The sequence below is a fragment of the Opisthorchis viverrini genome, assembly GCF_000715545.1.
Source record: "Opisthorchis viverrini unplaced genomic scaffold opera_v5_82, whole genome shotgun sequence".
Classification (NCBI taxonomy): domain Eukaryota; kingdom Metazoa; phylum Platyhelminthes; class Trematoda; order Opisthorchiida; family Opisthorchiidae; genus Opisthorchis; species Opisthorchis viverrini.
In genome coordinates, this window is record NW_008751738.1 from 596584 (window position 1) to 620332 (window position 23749).

At 43.4% G+C, this 23749-nt stretch overlaps 1 protein-coding gene across 1 annotated transcript; it reads right to left on the reverse strand.

The window, feature by feature from the left end:
* Window positions 1–14200: 14200 nt before the first annotated feature.
* On the reverse strand, window positions 14201–22727 carry T265_04767 (hypothetical protein; the record flags this gene model as incomplete). The annotated part of the gene is made up of 2 exons (XM_009169592.1): window positions 14201–15336; window positions 22355–22727. 2 exons carry the CDS (start codon window positions 22725–22727, stop codon window positions 14201–14203), a joined length of 1509 nt encoding a protein of 502 aa, XP_009167856.1.
* Window positions 22728–23749: the final 1022 nt, after the last annotated feature.

Here is a 23749-nt window from a genome sequence, read left to right on the forward strand (position 1 = left end):
TGGGTTGAATTGGGTCTGGCTGAGTTCGGATGTCTCGAACTCCTTACCGATCCCACGTTACCTTAGAGGGAATCCATCACCTGCCTGAGTGAGTGAAAGGTATTTTCACGGACTGTTCATCCATGTGACCTCCACTAGCCTAGCCAACAACCTCCTTTCCGTAAAAGACGAAGAAATTGGCTGTTCCTTGAGACGGTCAACACAATCAGTTAATGTGTGACACATGCACACATCAAAAATTGGGCATTTCACACATTTGCCGCCAACTGTTTTCGCTACAGTTATTCGTTTCTGAAACCATGGATACTTTCGAACAACGCTGCTGTCCCGGAGTACAGTGACAAGATTAGTAGAGCAGGATCATTTTAGGCGACTTCATATTTGGCATGGAACTTGAGGTTCAGTTTTGCCTTCACTTCTGCAAGGCAAACACAATCTAAAGAAAGCATGAGATTCGATTTCGTTCCAGGAAACATCTAGAAAACTAGAGACGGAATTTCTTCTGCCAAGGCCTCGAATCCAACCACTAGGTTATCTAGATTTTGCGGGAGACTTGTATGTGTAAATGTGTATTCAGACTTTTCCCGGTAAACCTAGAGGTGGCTGTGACTCTAATAAATAGGAAACCAAACACTTGCAACTGGAAGATAGACGAATGCACCTGAAAGAGACTTGAAATTTATACGTCTTGCCTATCAGTTGTCAGAGCACTCGTTAGGTGGGCAAATGACCGCGGATCAAAGTCTCAATCAGTTTGCAGTATGTGTACTTGAATTCGACCACGCTTGTCCCCTTCCCTTCTACATTAATTTTGGCGTGAAGATCTGCCGGCGTTACAAAGACGAGAACGTAGAGTCACCAAATTCGAGTGAAAAGTGTCCCAAGAGCCCTCACAGTGTCCAAGGCAAGCTAAACTAGTTACGCACAACAGCCTCCATCTGAAAGTAGAATAAATGACTGAAGTCAATGAGCTAATCGAATGGTACATATATGGGAGATTACTCGTTTGCAATTCTCTGATACAAACGGTGGATGCACCCAAGTTTTCACCCAACATTGTAGTAAGCTGCTGCTGTTGTTAGCACCAAATTCATGCTTCTGCCAATCGCATTAGATATTCTAATAACGCGCTGATATACGCATTTGAATGGTGCTGTCCACTAACCAGGATTCTCCACTTTCAATTCGCTAGTTCTGTTTCTTCATGAGTACATCAAAGTTACTGAAAGGACCGTGGATGAAATAGGATGAAAATCCACAGCAGGTAAGCCAACTTGTATCTAGATCCTGAAGAAATGTAAGATAGAGACAATGAGAGGCCAAGCTGCAATAGAATCTACTCTTTGATTTATCACAGGTGCATTATTTTCGTCCCCGTGTGAAAAGGTGCAATTAGACTCCCAGTGGACCAAACTGTCGCCAGTGTCCCAGCCCGGATTCATGTGATGTGCTTTATCAAATTCAAAATCTGCGCCAGGGTTAGCGGTGGCGGAACACACCGGGACAATAAATCACTACACACCAGTTCAGAATGCCATCCCAGCTATCCCAAATCTTCTTCGTTTCTCATACGTAGATATTAGTTAAAGATGTTTTGCTAGCTTATCTGCTTGTAATCACTATTTTGTAACTCCACTCAAAAGAGCCGAGCAAGTTAGGGTAGTATAATAATTAAATCTTCAGAGACGGGAAACTGGTTTACGATGAAAGACAGACCGTACGGTGTTGTGGCGTGTTACTAAAGACAAGTGTGTTTTATTGGTTGTTGCGAGTTCTTAAAACTCGCATAGATAAATATCGAGAAATCGGTGGGTATCAGCGTAACCGACCTAACTTCAACGAAATACACTCATTTGCAAATCAATTGGGTTTTGTGGGTGACTCACCTGGAACCCAGCTGGGCCTCTCGTTTATGATGTTTTCAAGCAACTGAATGTGCTAAAGCAGGCTATCTCATGTTTCAGTTGGAACGATATTCGGAATATCGCGATACATATATGGACGTATTACACTACCCATAGGATTGCTGAAAATCCTTCGACAACCCACGGCCGGTTTTGCCCCTCTTGGGGCTTATCAGGTAAGCGCAGTCCCCGGGTTTCCGTCAACCTCATGTCCGTGTGTTGTCGAAGAATTTTCAGCAACCTTATGAGTAGTGTATTACGTCCGGACCTATCTTCACTTACCTCAAAGGACGTTTGGTGAGCACTGAAGAACTCATTCCATTTGAGAGCCAAACCAGCATTAAAAATTAGCCTCACGACCGCGCTTAGAATAGGCGCATGGGAAACGAACAAATTCTTCCTTAGTCGACAGTTGTGTCATCAGTGAAAACCAGGAGCATGTTTTTCAACACTCAGTACGAGAGGAAGCAAACCACTACATGAAGATAAGTAAGATAAGAAAAGATAAGTAAAGGAAACATTCTTCTGAACGAAAGTTCGTGGTAATCCCGTCTACGACTCTTCCTCCTTGTGATACGAGTTATCCAACGCAAGCACCATGGGCTTCCAGAAGCACTACGGCTGATTTAGAAAATTAAGATGCGTTTCTAATTCCACTGTAGTTAGTATCGTACCTTATGCGTGGGAAATCTACAAGACTACCTTCATTTGTTCCTCTTAGCTTTACACACTAGAGTTGTGAGGAGAAATGTTGTACCACCATACGGTCATATTCCCGACTGCTATTCACCTTGATTAGTCGCTGCACCTCAATCTGTACAATAAAATCTCATGTCCTGAAGTGCCACAACAGAATCTATTACCAGATCGATCTCCGTTGGGCACCATTAATGAGTCCCCTTTCTTTGGTTTGATTCCGTATTTCCGGAAAGTTTGCACGTATGCTTTAAGCCAAAGTTGATTCAATTAAAAAGCCGAATGGACATGGACAAAATTTTCCAAGGAAACTTCCTGCATATAAACCATTCAAGATCTCTCTGAAAGGTTATCCAGCGAGGAATACAGATTATTCGTTCTGTGAGGACACAGGTGAGGGTGATAGAAAATGAAACCTTGGAGCAGGGCTACTTAGAGTAGTTTAGGGGGTGAATACTTGCCAATCTGTGAAACGTGCGGTCCCATACAAAAGTGTCCCCGACCATCGTTAGACGTTGACATCCTCCAAATCAGGTAGACAGCATTTAATAACCTTGTTAATTTAATAACGTCGCTCGTAATTGATACCTTATCATTGGCTGACCAGCATTCGCTCTTTTGCAGGCCTGTTGAATCTATTCAGACAACAGGTGCAGCAGTGGCTCCTTCGATATTCGGAGAGTAAGAAACATCCAGAGTACACCGTGAATTTCTGTGTTTTCCAATGAGCATGCATTTGGCCCTTTGAGCTTGCACATGATTGCAATTTTCAGCGGATCTAATAGCCTAAAAGGCGCTATTGGTGGTGACAATCGTGGTAAGAAACTGACAACGTCATTTTGAATCGTGGGGGACTGATCGCACCGTGGCACTATAAACCGTTCTTAATCGCCAGCCTCATGTTCCTTCAAAGTCAAATTTACTGAAGAAACAGGAGGCGATAGTGCTCAAAGTGTGAGATGGTCTGGCTGCTCCTGCGTGTGATTTGATCCATAGCATAAAAACAGAAGCTTGAAACTAGCGAAATACACCCGTTTGCAAACTAATTTGGTTTTGCGAGAGACTCACCCAGCTGATTCTCTCGTTTGTGATGTTTCCAGACAACTGAATGTGCTGCACCAGGCCGCCTCATGTTTCAGTCGTTACGATATTCGAGATACCGCGATACATGTGTATTCGTAATGCATTATTCAAGTAGAACATAAGGTTGACGGAAACTCGGGGACTGCGCCTACCTGATGAGCCCCAAGAAGGGCAAAACCGGTCGTAAGGTGTCGAGGAATTTTTAAAGTGGGTGAACTTGTCGCGAGAGGGTAACCTGTTACGGAAAAAGTCATTTTGATTCGACAGATACAGTCATCTGCACACCAAATAACCTATCAAATAACCTACTATTCCACACCGATAGTCCAACGATAGCAACGATAGTCCAACGTCCCTAGTTCACATTCAGCTGTAGATAGGTGCACAACGGCACTGTTTGCCTAACCTCTCTGCCCAGGCACGGCAGATCCTACACGGCGTACTGCGGAATGACATATAGCCACATCCCGGTAAGATATCTAAAGAATTTGATGGACGTTAAGTTACTGATTGGTAGACGTTTCGCTTTTTGATCCTTTTGTAGAACCCGCACGACTGCCGTTGAAATCACCACCAATGGGACTAAAACTGGCATAGGCGTGAAGGTGCACTGATTCGTACCAAGCAAAGTGGCACAATTTCTCCAGGTGTATTTCACCTGGTAGAATGACCGTTGCACTACACACTTTGTGACGCGAAAGCATGATACTGTCGAAGATTTCGCCGTCACCAAATGAGGAGATGGAGGCAGCCCGACAACCATGTAGCCATTTGAGTGGTGTTCATTATGCTACGCAATGGGCAAGCAAACTACCAGAGACTAACGAAAAATGCAAAGATTCTGCCATAAATATCACACGAATCTCTCATGTTTTCCTCGGGACAATATGACAAAGATATTGAAAACACACATCAAAATGGACTTCCCCAACTCATTGCCGCAGGTTGAGGAACAAACATTCATGTTAAGGGAACATTCTGGTACCCCCTTAAGTGCGTCCAAGTTGGTAGACTAGTGTATTGTATTGTAACGGTGTAAAAATTACCAGAATAAACATCTGTTTTCGTAGACAAAGACGAATACCAAGTGAAAAACACGTGACAGTTCAAAAGGATTACTTACAAGAGGAAACTTTTTGGCAGATGCACAATCGCAGGGTACTTGCCACCATCGAACCTATCGACGACTGCTATGGTCCTATTGCATTACATATCATAATCACATCACACCTTCTTCCTGTTCCTGAAAATCTTAGAACGAAATACACTCTGGACCCAGAAATGCTGAAAGTGTCTCTGTTCATACACATGTGGAAGAAACGCCGCAATGTCAATGACCGCGCATCACCAGCTGTCTGGACACCCAAATCCGCAGTCAATCAACAGCAAGCGACCCATCTAACACCTCACGCGATTAAAACTCTCATAGAGTTGACTCGATTTGGTCGATCGGCAGTTTAGGGAAAAGCATCGTCTAACGTGCATCACGGCTGTAATCAGTGGCGCACTGCAGAAACTGCACAATAACGTGAAGCAACGCCTTGGCGCAACGTTATAGTACATCCCTGGCACATATTTTTGTTTTCGATTATTATGAGCGTCAAATTTCCTGTTTCGACCCGGAGTGAGGGCTACACTGACAAGTGTGCGGATGTGTAGGCTATATATATCTCAGAGCATAGATTGTGATTAAAGTGACAAATTTTTGTACACTCTGCCGTCTGTTTCTGGAGTCAATCAAAGGTATCTGACTATTTCATAACTAGGTGCAGAAGACATAAAAGAGACCTCATCCTTGCACTTCCTGTCAAGAAAATACACCCCCTTATGGGAAGAAATTTAGTGTTTTCTGTAGGTGCTTATTTGTGGAGGAAGTATTGTATGTGCATACGGAAAGGAAACTAGTCACGTTAAGATAAAGTTTGGAACGCAAAGGTAGCTTACTAGTGCAGTAGCTGACGGTAGTAGCAGGTCTATTCCATGGATTCATATAAGGTTAAACTCCTCAGATCTCATAGTTAAAACCACATCCTTCACCGGCAGCATGTCTCTTGTCAGCCTTTTTGGAAGTTTCCGTCGGTAGCTACCAAAAAGGAGTTAAAAAACCGAAGTCTTCAGAATAATGCAGTTCCAAGAGGATGTTGATTTAAACCACTTCAGAGGGCGTGCTCTCTTCCGTGACAGCACTGCGCATATTGCTGAGCAGTCCGAACGTCTAGGCACTCGGACGAAGTTTGCACATTCACCACTTTCAGTACTATCTTTGTTCTTTATGAGCCATCTATATAAAGTTCTGCATGGTTGAAAAACCGCACTGCTGTTCTCATCATGCGTTGCTGTATGATTTGCCTCGAAGTTTCAGGTGAACGACTGCGCTGAAACCTAGAACGGATTGGTTCGGGTTTTGTGGACAACTACAGAAGGTGGGAGGTGAGACAACTGGTTTCGATTAGCTGTTGTTACGAGCGCGCTATCACAAATCAGGTCTTAGCATTACTAGACGCATGTCAACCGGTGTGAGGCTGACTGGTAGAATTATGCACGGGAGGTGACGAGAATTTTTACTGGAAATGGTGTCATTTCTCTACACATATTAACCGTGTGGGTACCAAATGAACAGATAACCAACGGGATTTAATAAATATAACAATTTTCCACATACTCTGGCCGATTAGCTGTTGTTACGAGCGCGCTATCACAAATCAGGTCTTAGCATTACTAGACGCATGTCAACCGGTGTGAGGCTGACTGGTAGAATTATGCACGGGAGGTGACGAGAATTTTTACTGGAAATGGTGTCATTTCTCTACACATATTAACCGTGTGGGTACCAAATGAACAGATAACCAACGGGATTTAATAAATATAACAATTTTCCACATACTCTGGCCTTGTTCAAAATGAATTCAGGCTACATATACCATCAGGATTGTTGTTCAGTATGTATTGCACCTGATTTCGACATTGCCACTATGTTCATTCGACGATGTCTAGTGTATGGTTAGTGTCTTTTGACATTTTGCCGTCGGTTGCGCTAGCCATTGGACTTGTTTGTCGTCCAGGACGTTATCGATATGTTCAATGAGATCCGTTTTCTCATTCTGTGAACGACCCATCCCACTGCAGTTTTCACAGTGGTCAACTAGCTGTTCACACTAAAAGTTAGCTGTTTTCTGATTTTAGACCCGAACTGAACTCTGGTCAATCACTATGACGCTGGCGGACTGTACATGGGGTGGGCGATCTTGCAAGACTGTTCTGATCAGCAATGAAGGTGAGTGTTCAACGCCAAACCAAATATCTGCTTCAAGTAGCCTGTGGAATCATTTATTTCTCGTGCATCCTTGACACCGGTAGCTGCAAGCCATCTATAATTGTTTTAGTAGCCCTCGCTGTTATATCGATTCCATAATTTGTAGTTACTTAGCCCGTACTCCTTTTGTTCCTTTAGAAGCAGCTTATTGAATGAGAAAATAAGGAATTTTGGCCTGTATTTTTGTACTCATTCTGGTGTGTTGTTTTGTCCTTACCAGTATCGAAGGACTTTTGCACGTCAAGCATTTTCAATGGATTGTGAACTAAAGTGTAGAAAGAAGGCTAGGTGAGGGTCAAAAATGAGATACGTTTTGCCTTTTCAAGTAGTTTCCTGAGCTTTTAACCAATTCTCTCATATTCTCATTTTGTCGGCGATGAAACCCAACGGATCTTGAGGGACTCAACATAAGAAGCTTTATTTGCCTTTTAGAGTTGATTTTGATCAAGCTGATCGGCATCATTCTGGATGCTTCTTCAGGCAAAATATTCACTCTTGATTGCGTGACTTAGATAACGTATCCTTAATTTTGAGCGGGAGCATGTCCTAAAACCACCGTCTGTCTCTACAAATAAGCATTGCTGTGCTGTTTCTTGGGGGCTCAAAATGATTCGAATATATTTTGAAAGGCCTGTGCGTCTAATTATTGTTGCACGCCACTAGAAGCACAATCCGATCGGTTCGCATCCGTAACACATCTTTCTTCAAACACATGCTGATACACCGGAGAAAACACAGATTTGTTATCAATACCCATTTGTTGAGGGTAACTTTATCACATTCTAAATAAACTATTCAAGTAAATCTTTGAAGGCCCAATGTTTACTGAATCAGAGGTCAAGCCTGGGTTGAGGAACTTTATCTAGTAACATGTATGCATTTGATTCTGGTAACTGCAGATTTTCAAACGAACTGATTGACCTCCCAATAATCTTAGGTTCATTGAGTAGACGTTTTTTCAGAATTTCGAAGGTTGTAAGTATAATAAGACCTTACTTTTGCCGGTTACTACTCATCCCCCTCTTACAGATCCAGCCTTAAATAGTCATTGACACCATGAAATGATCGGCTGCTGACCTCTCGAAAACGACCGTTACACTGGGAAAGGAGGATCCTGACCAGATGCAGAAAAAATAAGGCGAGGTTAGGGTACGACGACTAGCTGTAGTATTTGGATTTCTTCACCCAAAAATGCTCTAATCGGTCAGCTCTAGCTAACTGGTTTTTCCTCCAATGGATCTGCAGCATAGCATCGGCCAGAGTTGAAGCAGGGTTGGAAGGCTTCACAGATTGATTTATCTGGCGACTGGAATTTACCTTATCATTGATTTTACACGTAATATCTTGGGAATGGTCATATCTAGTAAGGATCACAAGGAGTACAAGGTCTGCACATCAATGTTAGTGAGCTGTGTAAGTTTTGTCCGGTTGAGCATTATGCTCTCTCACATGTCTGTCTTTTAACGGACAGCTGAACTAGCAAGAGTTTTCATAAAGGAAACTACTCACAAGGTTGCTGAAAACTCTTCGACAGCAACCTTGTGAGTAGTTTCCATTATGAAAATATACTGCGATATCTCGAATATCGTGCCAACTGTATCATGAAGTGGCCTGTGCGCAGCACATTCAGCTGGAGGACATCATAAACGAGAGATCCAATTGGGTTTCCCGTGAAAACCAAAATGATTTGCAAATGAGTGTATTTCTCAATAGCAAGAGTTTTATTTCAAATAAATTCGGATATTTCCATGATAAATATGCTGCACTTTTAAGGCACCGAGATTCAGGAGCAGACCACACCTTGTTTTTGCGCACCGTAGCCAAGACTGGAAGCAACGATCCTGGTCTGGATCTGGTAACCGATTCCACATCGTCACCCGATGTACTAAGATGAAAAATTCGAGGAATCCGACTTAATAACTGGGTCTATTGAGACCGCACCCGGAAAACTCGGTCAACACCTTAAAAGCCAAAGAAAGCTGCCTGCCATAGTTGAAAGGTACATCCCTAGTCATCCGCAGCTAGGTTCTGTGATGATTGGTTTTACGACAAAATGATGAAAGATTCATTTGCTGACTGCACCTATGAATAAGCTCGACTGACCTTGGATAGTGGAACAAAAAATGCTTGAATAAGTGCAAACAGATAACAGTATTTCGTGAATTTGGTTTCAAGTAGAACACGTGGCTGAGGAAAACTAGACGACTGCGCCTACCTAGTGAATCCGAAGCAAAAAATTGAGCCTGTTATGGGTTTTCGAAAGAGTTTTCAGCACCCTAGTGAGGGTTTCTCCTTCACAAGGTGCATCATACAAGTGTTAAAGTGACAAACAGCGTAACCTCCGTAAGCGCTGAATCAGTGGATGGCAGTTGTCCTCGTATGCATGGCAAACAGAAAGCTCCCCATGTGCTACATGGTCTTACCAAGTACGAAGACCATAATTCACTCTGGTTGTTGTTGTTGTGCGCTTGTGTTTTTCATCAGTCGTTTGAAGTCTAGACCACTTGAGAGAAGTGGTTGTGCGCATTCCGCCTATCACTGCGATCTGGGGGAAACAGATCATCAAACGAATGTTGAATGTTACTGTTTCTGTCCGGGTCAGAGTTGTGGTGGAAAGGTCCATGTTGTCAGAGCTGGTTCACTGGCTGCCGGACAATTGTTTCCGAGCATGTCAACAAAATCACACTAACTGATCGTTCCAAGAACTGCATGTTCCCAAGTATCTGATCGACGTAATGTACAACATTCCCCCGGGCACTTCAGGCCAACTATTGACCGGTTACCATGGTGGCTGTACTGTGTCAATTTGCTGCACAAAGTTCATCAAAGTAGGCAGAGGTGTCATACGGAGAAGCAAGTTGGTGGATTGGTCTACAGCAACAAACATTCATTTGAGAGATGATAATTATCAACGAGATGTTTCGCACCCTGCAATCTTCCTTTATTACTTCGTCTCCGTTGTGCAGCGAACACCATAAAAAATAACACTCTCAGGCAAAATGCGAGTTTGGTGTTTGTTTTCTGTCGTTGAAATGTATCCAGTCAGTTTTAGTGGCAGTAATGAAAACTGGGAAACGAACAGTGTGATTTGTCGAGTAATTTCTCTCATTATTGCCGCGAAAGGCTACAATTACCTTCCTTGAGAAAGCGTGAAAGGAAGTTCAACAGTCGGAGCGTTTGTTTCACCAACACTTCAGTCCGGTAATTTGCCTGAAAGACGGAATCAATCTTACCCCGAGGGTGATATTGTCATTTTCATTTCTCAGCACTACTAGGCTTTGGTAACAAGTCTTCCCAGAGTAGCATTTTTTGTATCGTCGTTCACTATATACCCATTGGTAACCTGGAAATTGATTCATTGTGTTCACTTAGAGGGGGTATATCTCGCTCTCAACCAGGACGGGAACCGACTGCCACTTGCAGCGGTCGAAATCCTACAAATAATATGGAGAATGAAGCCTTGAAATAAAGATGGACCTGCAAATTTTTTGTTGCTTTTGAGTGGTTGGTTATCGACTTACTGATTGACTGGTTCATTGATAGAGTGATTGCTTGATTGTTCATATAGTTGATTGATTGATTAACTGATCAACTCATTGATTCACTGCTCACTTGATTGATTAACCAGTAGTGAGTACGTAATATACGTTTTGCAGCGTCAGCTCTGACGTGATTGATAGTCACAAACCAGCGAGAACGTTCAGTTCCTCTAATGTGTCTAGCAATGGCTTCCGTTTTGACGTACCCTTGGAGGAATCACAGGGAATGTACACAATAATTTGAGGTCAACAATGGATACAGTTTTTTTCGTAAAGGAGACTACTCAAAAGGTTTGCTGAATACTCTTCGACAGCCCACGACCAGTTTCGCCCTTCTTGGGGCTCATTAGGTAGGCGCAGTCCCCGAGTTTCCGTCAACCTTATGTTCCACTTGAACCCGAATTATACTGTTTTTCGATAAATACACTCACTTGCAAATCAATTTGGTTTTCACAGGAGACTCAACTGAATCTCTGGTTTATGATGTCGTCCAACTGAATGTGGGCTGTCGAAAAGTTTTAAACAAACCTTGTGAGTAGTTTCCTTTATGAAAATATACTGCGATATCTCGAATATCGTGCTAACTGAGTCATGAGGCTGCCTGTGTGCATCACGTTCAGCCGGAGGACATCATAAACGAGAGATTCAGTTGAGTCTCCCGTGAAAACCAAATCGATTTGCAAATGAGTGCACTTCTCGAAAACAGTGCAATTTGGGTTCAAGTAGATCATAAGGTTGACGGAAACTCGGAGACTGCGCCTACCTGATGAGCCCCAAGAAGGGCGAAACTGGTCGTGGGCTGTCGAAGAGTTTTCAGCAAACCTTGTGGGTAGTGTCCTTTAGATACAGTTTTTCTTTTGGTAGCAATTATCATATTCTCATGATAAGAGTATCCCCGAAGACAGGTTGGTCATAGGTATGGATCCATGTGGTCTTGAGAAAGAGTTCCCCAGGGAAACCCATTTTAAGGCCAATGTTATCCTATGCCTCAATTTTCATAATAACAAAACAAAACATTTCAAATCTTTGAAATATAAAATCAAGACAAGGACAATTTTTGCCCATAAAACCCACAACGTAGGATTATCTTAGCCAAAAATTTATTGATCTGAAAATTCCACTACCCCGGAAGAGCACCCATACCGAAGTGCATTTTCTTTTCTAGTATGACCACCGAAGACCAGCAGAAGTGTTAGATTCTGGTAGGCAGTGTTTCCTGGGGAAGTCTGAAGAGAATCTTCAAGGGATCAAAGTGAGCGGCTTTTAAAAGGGTGATCACATTTAAGTGAAGCCTGTCTACAAGGCCTCATTTGCACCATAATCATCGTCACCATCATGGACGCTTCGCTGCCGTACAAACATGATTTATTTGGAAGCCCTGTTGGGAAGAGAATTATGAAAGCGGACGTAGAAGAGAGTTGGTGAAAGCTTATTACAATCATTTCAAGGTGCATACAGCCCCCAGACACTCGTTCAGGCAATCTGCATAGAAAGTGGCGGCAAGGACACCACTGAAAACGATTGGCAGCCATATCTTGCAGCATCTACAACCAGGCTTGCTGGCTTAGGACATGAATACGAGTCCTAGACTTGGTTTGGGGATTTTGAATCCAGTGGAATGGTGAAAGCTTTCTGTGTCGACGAGTACTCTGTTGAATCCAGAGTCCAAGAAGAACAATTTGCACATCCTACCAGTTTAGAAAAAGGCTGAGTTTCAAGGCTCGCAAGCAAGTGGTTGAAGACTAGACCATTTAGTTACGAGTAACCTGTGGGCAACATTGGTTTTGGTAGAGTATAGAAATACTCACCAGCTAACCACAAAATTCACATAACATGGCCACGTGTGGACTAACGAGTTAATCACACCGGTGATCAGTCACTATTAGCCGGACAGTTCACCAGTGGTCAGGATATATGGGATACAGGATATATGGAGTACGCACTACTGCTGACTCCCAGTTAGGATGAAACGCGTGTGCAGTGCTTCTCGGCTTTTGTATAAAAGAACTTTATTTATAAGACAGAATATCCATCGACAAATACCGCTAACTAATCTTTTAACCTTGAATTGTTTTGCCTCTCTATAGTACACGTCAATCTCCGTCGCGTCTGATGATATCATGAAGTGGTTGTGACCGTAGACAAAATTACTGAAATACGACTGGATGAATCGATCAACCGCCGCTGATTCATTCCGTTCCATGCGTAACTCCAAATGACCTCACTGACCAGCCCAACTTGCGGACGTCCAAAATTAGCTTGGAGAGTCGTAGCTGTCCGCTGAACAAACAAGGTGCTACTGGAGGTAATTCACCAGAGAGACTAGCAGCTTGAAGTTGCATTGTGTATTAACAACTTCAGATTCCTGTCTGAAGGGAACCATAAGGATGTGTCACAGTGGTGGATAGGTTGGCTTTGTCTGTAAGGCAGTGAAGATTGTTGACAAATGATAAGACATGTGGTTCCTCCAGAACGTTGGAAATGGTGCTCAGCTGAATACTATGACGGGGTTGCTACTGAATCTGAAGTGACTGTATTAGAGTTTCTCCTATCATGTACACATTATTAGTTACCCAGCGTCATGTCCAGAGTAAGCACCCGTTTCCATATATTCTGATGAAGATATGTCTAGGAGTACGATAACGGCTCACAGTTAGATCTGCATGAACAAGCTGTTGCAAACGAGGGTATGCGGACGAGTGGTTGAATACTGGATGAAATAGTCTGTTCTTGCCCCATAACAACAGGCTGAATAGAACTTAAGACAAATTGTTTATTTTTGGCAAGTCAACAGCGAAGCGGAGATGGACCACGTTACAATTAACTTACGACTGGAATTGCAGGTAAAGCAATGACATCGAGGCTCCACCCTGCTCCTCACTGGTTTCTTCTAAACCACATCGCTGTCTTATGGAATAACTTACTTATTACGAAGACATTTGTAGATGGTTTCTCGGTTGCGATGACGGTTGTGGGTAACAATCGATTGCAGTGTTTTAAGAGCTGACTCACGCAACATGGGTGAAAAGTGCTTTCATGATGTTCCTGTTAGATAAAAGTGACATTTCGAGAAGCGCTTGTTATACTGGTTATACCGAAGTGATGAAACAAGCATGAAGCAACTTCTCACAAGGTTTCTGAAAACTCTTCGACAGCCCACGACCGATTTCGCCCTTCTTGGGGCTCATCATAAACGAGAGATTCAGGTGTCTTTCGTGAAAACCAAATTGATTTGCAAATGAGTGTATTTCTTGCAAATAGGAAGCACTTCGAGACGTCGTTCGTCATTAAACTCCTATTATACTGTTTTCGCTACTTTTTCGCCAAGCCAAGCTAGCTTATTCAGCGATCTATTCACGCCAGGCAGAACCAAAGTTTGGCTGTCCCGCTTAGAGTTTTCATTCACTGAGTGTATCTCAAATCAGAAGTCCAAGGCTATCTGGCTTGCAAATTTTATAGACCAACCTAGATCACATAATACAGAAAAGTCAAGAAGGAAGCGTTGTATGTACAATCTTGCTCAAATAATATCTTGGAACTGCTTTAAATAATGTCGGTATTCTGACAAAGAGAAGGATATTACGAAGGTTAGGTATGCATACACAAACTTCTTGCAAATTCTTACCAGCTGCTTAAGGGCAAATGGACACAATGTTGGTGAAAACTCATATCCTGGACAGGTCGCTACTGTCGGCATTCGGATGAACGGTCGGGGTAGTTGGACTGGTCACAGACGTCACTGCTTCGGTTACATTATCGGACCAAGCAGGCAGGCTGCGTTTATGTAGCATTTGCAACTGCTGTCGCATCACAGCGTAGTAGAGTTGGAGTGCAGTGATATGTGGAGGCGTGCTGAAAGGTATACTGTCGAATTGGAGCGACTCGTTATTTTTCTTGCTCAACAAGGAGGTGTTTTTACCATCAGTGCTAGCCGGACTCATCGTTGTTGTACTTCCGCGTAAAGCCTTTTCAACTGCTTCCGTGGACAGACACGTCGCTTGATCTTGAGGTATTCCCAACTTGAATTCAAAGTGCGGATTGCAACCAGTTCTTGTACGAATTGCAGTACTAAACGGATCAGGGGGTCTTGATTGATAGTCACTTCTGTGATGGTGCTGTAAGCCTGATTCAACGGTAAAATCCACGTCTTTTTCATGATGTCCGGTGGAACGGACAAATTTGTGTTCCACACATCTTTGAAGTGGATGCTGGAGAGAAGTGTACATTAGTGGAAATGGAAGGGGAACATTTTTTGAAGTTAGGTTCTGGTCCAAATATGGCAGGTCGTTACTGATGGGAATGCTCCTTGTATCCCGCAATGGATCTGAGTATTTTCTCTCAGCATAGAGAAGAGAACGTACAGAAGAACCAGACGTGTTTAGTGGTCGTTCAGCCGTTGCAGAGTGACAGTTGGTTTTCTGGTAATTAATTCCTTCTGGTTTCTCAGGTGTGCACTGGGGGAGACCACTTGCAAGCGTTCCCACGGGGATCGTATTTGATTCTGAACTGAGGTCTAGAACTGTCGGCTGGTCAATGCCGTTCGAACCGACCGGTGGTGGCCCATGATAGAGAACTTCTCGAATTAGTTGTTCCACGGATACGTGCTTGTCAAAGTGTGGGAAGAAAAGGCGCTTTATCCATTCTCCTGTGACTTGACGAAGTCTCGGTAGACGGAGAAGTAAACGCCCAAAACGGAAAGGTTGAGTATGTGAAAATTGACTGCGGTCATATTCTTCCAGTGCGGATTGAATCTTTTCTTGTATACATTCGACGGTTGCCGAGTCACACAGTCCAGGAGCTTCTGTAAGAAAACAAATGTAAATCTGTCAGTCATGAAGTGGAGAATCGTCCACATAGTTCAGTTACAGGGAGTGAAATATATAGAACTTTTTAGACTTATATTGTTTGCACTTTCTTTAGGGTGCTTAGCTCTGGGGGGAGTCAGAAGTGTTCCCTTGAGGGAGCTGGAAGGAACTATGTTGAAAGCCGCTGTCATTGGAAATGTGAGGAGTTTTGAGAAGCGACTCTATGCGCTACTACTACTCGGAAGGAGCTGAACACTTCCAAATCAGCTCCAACCGCATGGACTTTCGCGGCCTGCTCAAGCACTAGCCTAGACAAAATAGGCCTTGTGAGACACTGCCTTACCTTGTTTTATTTCTCAACGATTGTTCGCCATACACTGTCACCTTGAAGCTAACATCATTGATCCAGAGGTAATGGAATACCTCCAGGTTATCTATCACCACCGTAGTGTTGTGTCAATTGGTGGCTCCCGGAAATATTTGCGTAGTGTTCTACTGGTGTAACGGTGATACTATTGATCTGGAGGCACGCGAGTAATATGTGTTGTTCGTAGAATTTCGCTTTGCGTCGACTGAAAAAGGGAATTCTGTTGCGGAATTCGGGTGGCCACTTTGTAAAATTTGCTTGGATTTGACCGACGAATGAGTGGAGGCAACGAATCTCTAGGAAGACTCGTTCGGGAGAAGAGCTGTGTCCAGTTTTTGTAACTAAGATGCAGATTAGAGTTTTGCTTCCCTGTTCAATGGTCTGTAACCGGTCAGTTGGCATTTCCGAATAAATAACTCCGCAGCGAAGGCCTTCTTCCTTTTACTGGTACGCCGAAACTCAAAGGAATTGGTGGATGACACCGGGTTCTCGATGATAAACTGGTCCAATGTTGTGCTCTCATATTTAGACTGGCTGACGTCTTCCTTCAGGCTTCAGCAGTTCGCCCACTCACCTTAGTGACTCTGGTTTATATCGATGCCAAAAGTTTGCGTGCGCCACTGAATCCGGCTTCATACAAGCTGTCATCGGCCTTCTATTGTGTGTGGGGGCTCAGCAGTTTGCTTACGAATGACCAGTACATCCGATTCGGATATCAGCAATTCGATAGTTTTCTTATGTGACAGCAACATAATACACGCAGATAAACCTCCCAGAGTGTATTACTGATACCTTAAGCAGCATTATCTTACTCCGGAAAGCTAGTCACCGAGAATTTCTATCGTCATAGCTTGTGGACCGGAGGGCATAGAAGGATTGGTCACATAACCCCTTATTCACTTAATTAGAGCTCTTCCACTCTGGGTCATGCGCCAACCGACCGTTCCCCAAAGCCGTAAAGTGTGACTTCAGGTGTGGATCTTGGTCCCAGAACCTAAATTATTTGTAAAAAAAACTAGTGATAAACAGCACTCATGTGACTGTATTTCGGGATTTGGTCAGAGGTTTAAATCCATAGGGTGGTCCGAATTAGGCCGTCCAGACAATTGATAACTAGCCCCTTAATACACCATAAACGAGAGGTTTAGCTGAGTTCCGCTTAAGTCTTTTTTGAAAGCTAACTTTGCATGCAAATGAGTGCATTTCTTCAAAACAGTGATCCAGTTGTCCAAAGGTGGTCGGATTATGGGAGTAAGTCACCAGCTGGTCAGACCAAGAATCTCACCAAAAAAACTTGTACAGAGCCCCTACACGGAAAGCCTTATACTACATTGGAGATCTAGGTTGGAACCCATTTTATGTAGGCACCTTTCTTCCGTACGTGATTCCATCCCAAAAGACTTTAGAACACCTGGCATAAACGACTCGTCCGTTTTCTATGGAAGAAAAATTTAGGAGTGCTCAATGAATTGTTCATCAGATGAGACTTTAGAACTAATTGAAGCGAACAATGAATAACCCTTAATGTTCCTCCATATATTGTGGGAAAGAAACCTCAAGAACTGAGCAGTGGACAATTAGACGTTGAATTAAAGGCAGTCGCACCGGACGCCCATTGGTCCTACTTAAGAATGCATCTAATCTTAAATGGTGATTGTTGCCCCATATAATGTACAGACCTAATAAAAATGCATTTATCAAAGATCAATATCTTTTCATTATCGCTGGCTTTGGCTGAGTCAATCCACTGTAAAGTTCACCACTCTCCATTAATACTCTGTTAGCTGCCATAGGCATGGCGGACTCTGGCCCCACCATCCATGGCTTCGGTGTGAATTCGGCTAAATGTGTAGTAGAAAGAATATTCTGAAGTTTTAAATGAGATTTCATCCTGAACATGGTGTCAGTCCATATCGAAATCCAAGAACTGTACATGCGATTCATCCTTGTTTACAACCAGCAGCAGCTGCAGGCGCCTCTTGGGTGATTCAAGTGTGCGGTCCTGAGTTCAGTGGTTGAACACCAGTGGTTGACTAGTGATGGTAAGATTACACTTGGGCGCGATATTCAACCAGTGCATTCTGCTGCATTCTTGCTGATCCCCAATAAAGACACGACGATTATGTAATTGTTCCTGGCTTTTCAGCACTTACAGGAAGATACCTCATAGGCTGGTTTATCAAGAAACAACTCCGAACTGGGTTGTGGTAGGTGAATGAACAAGTTGCATGGAGTATCAGCGTTTGATCTTTGTTCCTGTCCAAATATTCCCACACGTAGCGCTAGCATTGGATCGATTACACAGCAGTATTTCCAATCGTTTTTGAGGGAAAGATTCGCTCACATTGATACGCGGTTATCATATTTCCAGTTATTCTGGTTAGACCGTGTAGTTCTCAGGTCTTCGTGAAGGCAGTTCTCAGGATGCTAAACACTGCTGGGTAAGAATACTTGTCCCAATCAAGAGTCCTCACATCACGAAGTCTTCAGTGTGCAAGTTTACAAAGCTCCGACGTATTAGAAAAGTAGGACAAATCAACACTAATGAATCATTGAAGTCTGTATCCTGACGATGAGGTTTTTTCTAGTTCCAAGCATCTCTAAGACAGAACAGCGCACATACCGTTTAAATAATATTCCGGAAACCATCGATTTCTTTACTCTAACTACTTCTTTACCCTAGAGTGTAAATTTTTCCCCTACTATGGTCAGGGGCGAGTAGGAACAAGTTTAAACCATTGGCAGTTTGGGTTTGTGTGAACTTCAGCGGGACTACTTCTTCAGAACAGGACCATAAATCAGCCACGCCACAGGAAGCCTAGACTACGTCTGGATCAGAACATGGTTAGTGCGACAACTGTTGCAAGAGATTCACTTCCAGCTGAGCAAATGGGTACAAGAGGTGGTTGGAGGAAACACGTGGGTGAATACTTGAACGTCATAGAAATTGTCCCTGCGCGAGATAGCACAATAATCTCCAGGGTGGATATGCTTCGGAGGAAAAAGCAACATGTTGGCAACAAGGTTCGACCTAGCGTGTTTTCTTTGCCTAATTGGCTGGTTCACTAAGCAAACAAGCACACATCAGAACAAGATAAACGAATGGGTCGACCAATACACCAGATCCAATGAAGTTCCGATGACAGCTGTTTGGCCATTTAACCACATCGGGGTGATGAGCAATGGACCATGTTTCTCACACACAATAACCCAGCTTGTTCCTTACAGTCAGCTCAGCAGCAAGACAGGCGTACTTAATTCGTGCCTCGAAGGTTGCTCGTAGAAATGTCGCCAGATGTGGTATGGTTAGAAAAAGACCACAAGTAAAATGCCATTCACAGAATTCATTCTCGTGCCTATGTCATTCTGAGTGACACTCGCCTCCCATAAATCAGCCTGTTTTACAGTTCCCAAGTAAGGGAGAATCCATCTCACATTGTTGCGGCTCTATTTTAAAGATATTCACTTAAATGCAATTGTTTTCCAACCAGTATGGTTTTAACGATGGACTCCAGCTGGATCTCTCAGTGACAGTAGTGTTGAAGTGAATTTGCTGGGAAAGCCGGTTATGAGCTACTAAAATTCTCAGTAATCTTATGAGTAGTACGTTCCGTCTGCGAAATACTCAATACTTTCATAATTTATTGAATGATACCACCGAGTTTTATCATTCTTCGAAAAAATCAAAATCCAACTGTATTTTCCTTGAAACAATACCACTTATAAGGCCGGCGCAAACCAGCACACTTCCAGTTTCGCCCTTTTTAGGGTTCATCAAGTAAAATTAGTCTTTGAGTTCCCGTCAGCAGATCGTACCTTTTGCGTTGCGTATTGTGGTATCAAGAAAAATGCCTCGATATCCTCAGTTTCGATTCAAGAGAAACATGTGGCGGCCCCTGCCACATATTTAATATATATAATAGATATATTGTGAGCCAGAGGTTAACCTGTCATTCACTTGAGTGAATTTGTAGATGATCGTCTAGCTCTAATACTGTACTGTATTCCACTGACCCCTTTACTAGTCTCTTAGAAACATCCTTTGTCTTACTGGACGCAAGATTTGTGCTGCTCTGTTCCCTCAGAAGCGCTGCTGAACAATAACAAACCGCTGTAAGCATTAAAACCGACTTGTTGTAGAAAAGGAAGAGTCTAGGAATCGCTCTTTGGAGCAAGGAAATTACGAATGAAATGAACGGTTGACAGTACACAGTGCAAAACACAACTGGTGTATTAGTCTTACCGTGTTTTATGTTATTACAAAAAGAAGTTATTGTAAACGCCACAGTCTCAGGATCCTCCCTCTTTGAGCAACTCCAAAGACGATTTAACAGTTACGTCCAGAAATAGACGGCGATTTCATCTTTACCGAATTTCCTTTAGGTCGTTTGGAATATTACATTAAAAGGATAGTTAGATCTTTAATGCACTACTCATAAGTTTGTTGAAAATCCGTCGACAACTCACGACCGGTTCCGCCCTGTTTTGGGCTCATCAGGTAGGCGCAGTCCTCGGGTTTCTGTCAACCTTATGTTCTAGTTGAAACCAAATTTCACGAAATTGGCGAATATACACTCATTTGCAAATAATTTGGTTTTTCGAGAGACTGACCTAGAGTCCAGATGAATCTCTCGTTTGTGATGTTTCTCTTGTTAGTTAGTTTCTCTTTCCTGTGTATAGTCGATCACGTCCAAAACGTCGTTACAAAACAAGAGTGTCTTCTTCACGTTCTGTATCAACAACTTAATCTTTGTCAAAAGTGTCACACTCTTCATGCTTGAAACTGTTCCTGATATTAGCAGAATACACTTTTTTCCAAGACACTTTGATCATAAAGGCAAACTCACCTGAATCCCAGTCAGACCTATCGTTCACGATATTCTGCGACCAAATGTGATGCACAAGGTCGCCTCATGTTTCGTTGGGGACAATATTCGAGAGATCGTAGCATTTTTTCTTGTAGGGCCGCTACCAATAAGGTTGCTGAAGACACTTGGGAATGTTTTCGCTCTTCTCAACGAGACACATCATGTAGGTGGAGTTGCCGAGTTGCTTTCAAGCCGATGCTCTGCTTGGAACCATACTGTATGAAATTCGCAAAATACGCTCATTTGAATGGTCGTGGGCTGTTGAAGGGTTTGTGGCAAACCTATGAGTGGTGTTCTTAGTATGTTACGTTCCCCTGTGTAGTGGTCTCTAATTCTCAGCACCACTTGCTGACTATTAATACTAAATTAAGTGATCATGCAGAGTCACTGTCGTTCTGATAACTGGTGCTGGTCGGAATTTGCGGATGACATTGTCGTTCAGCTCTTCAATAGACAAGTGTCCTGAGTAGTTATTAGTGCTGAGAAAATTGGTGTCACCAAGCTCGTCTCTCTTTGCACGGACATGCACGTGATTTTGTCTCGAAGAGACAAGTGTAGCTTCGGGGAGATTGGGTGAGGGACAAACTTTAGATTATTTCAGTAGGTATATGCTTTCCACCTGTCATAGCGGATTCACTAACATGCGAATTGCTCTTCCTGGTTGTACGAGGGCTGCGATACTGCCAGGGCGCCCACACCTAGACAGGAGGACAGGGTCCTCAACCAAAGTTTTTAGCTCAAAAGCCTAACCGCAAGGCAGTGGTGTTCGGCTGGAAATGCAAGTACATCACCATTGTTTACGGAACACGTCGCCATACATGTTCCAACCCCCAAGGTGGAGGGCCAGGAGACTGCGTTCGTCGGACCTCTACCCATGGACCAACCTGGTATGAGAGACTCTGTGAACATCGTGTGGGCACTCCCCAGTATATCTCAGTGTGTCGTCGAGGTACACGAACCGCCACAGCACGGTAAGGTCCGGTCGCTTCGTGGCGGCTAATCAATGTCAGTGGCGTTCGTGCTGTCATTTTCTTTCCAGATTGTCTGCTTGAGCGGTTGGAGGTGTAGGCACCTCAGTATGATTGATATAGGCCAGCACTAGGTCCCCTCCCTCACCCACTNTCTTTCCAGATTGTCTGCTTGAGCGGTTGGAGGTGTAGGCACCTCAGTATGCTTGCTGTCTTTGATGATGATGATGATGATGTTGATGACGATGATAATGATGATGATAATGATGATGATGATGATGATGATGATGATGATGATGATGATGAATTGCTCTTCAAAAGGCTGTAATACACTTGGAGTACTTGGAGCATAATTTAACTAGTGAAATAATTCATACGAAATGACGGAACTTTTCTCCAAGAAAGCTCTGCATAAATGAATAGTTTCAGTCAGTTGCGCAGTTAAACTGGTGCACTTTCATCGATTATATTGAGTCGAGCAAAATGTTATCGGTCAATTCAATAATATACGCCTATGATATTGTAGCATGCTTGCCGATCGATACAGTTAGCTGGGTTCCAATGAGTGGGACTGAGGAAAAAATGAGGGGTCGTCTTGTACTAGTTTAGAAAACCACTACTACAGTGAAGTTTTGTTGTTGATGATGATTCCTGATTTTCTGCATCTACGACTAAATGCAGTTTTGGTCAAACGTTTGAACCTGCTTACAAGCACTACACTATGTCTCAAGTGAATCTGAATTTGGTCTCCTTTTAACCGACGACATACTTTATCCAAATTACTACTAAGACTAATGAAACACAGACATACCTGCATTGAAAAGTAAAATGCCCTTGAGGCTGACGAATTCTGCCATATCCAACTGTAGCATGCGTAGACGATCAACTTGGTCTTGAAATCTATCGACCAGCTCTGAAGTAGATGGGATTTCTTCTTTCGAATTCGACCTGGTTGCATCCATCCCTTCTTGTGAACATGGTGACTTACGGCTTGGGCTCAAGTTATAACACAAGCCTTGGTTGTTTGTTCCAGCTGGAGTTGCCTCAAAAAGCTCTGGACTGTTGTGTGATCTGAAGCTTTCCGGGGTGTGGGGAGTTGACGCTTGAGCCACATTTATGACAAAAAGCTCCGGCCAGGCATTTTGAATCAGACTGAGTTGATCGTGCAGCTGAAAAGGCAGCATTTCAAAAACCGGAGATATGTTAGACTACCATGAGCGAACGTAAAGACGTGAGTTATTAGTAATATGTGTCTGGCTTTCTATGTTCGTCAACTGGAACCGCTTTACAACGTTTACTGAATCAAACACAGGAATTATTCTTGTCCTCAGGGGGGGAACGGATACTTGTAGGGAGCGGCCCCTCAACAGAGTCTTCTTTAAATAGGACTTCCCCCATAAACACTGTACATAAACATTCCCTGTCAGTCATGATGTACTCTAAGTTCCTCCCTCTAAAAGGCGACTACTGTCAGGAGAAACAGAATGCGCTTGAGGCCACTTGAATCAAGTAGGCCACGACTGAAGCTTTCTGTCCTCAGTAGCTTTTCGTTACACGGGGGCAGCAATTTCGCTCTGAAACACAACATATACACATGGAAATGCTTTATTGCCCCACTGGTTTGCTTGGGGTCCCTTATCCAAAAGAGTTCATCCGTACGATCGTTCCATCGGACCTAAAGAAAGGATGGCGAACGTACACAGTGTTCGCGACCAGGTTCAAGTGACTGTCCTGGCAGAGTTGAACAAACCTTCTATAAATACTCATTTCATCTGTTGTGCCTTCAATTTACAGGACCACTGATAGATACTGGTTACAACTTAACCAACAAGTGGCAGGAAATTCCGCCAAAATATTCCTTCGCCTTAGTACAAACAGTTGGCTAGAAATCAGCCAAACCTGTTTGAACAACCCAAATCAAAGTTGGCGTGCATGACTGTCAAATTACATTTGCCTAGGGCTAGAGAACCACGCATATTGGTTGCACAGTTGGACCAGTCGCCTAATCTAATTAGCCACGGCCAGGCAAGTCAACGTGACGGCCTGGACAAACATGCCACACAAGCGCACGCACGTGCGCACTTTGCGCACGCAAGCACGCAGGCACGGGAGGGAGCACGCACGCTGGCATGCCGACACAAGGACACAGGTATACACATAAAAGGGGTGGACAATGGTTAGGTAGACTCTAAAAGCTGCGGGAGTC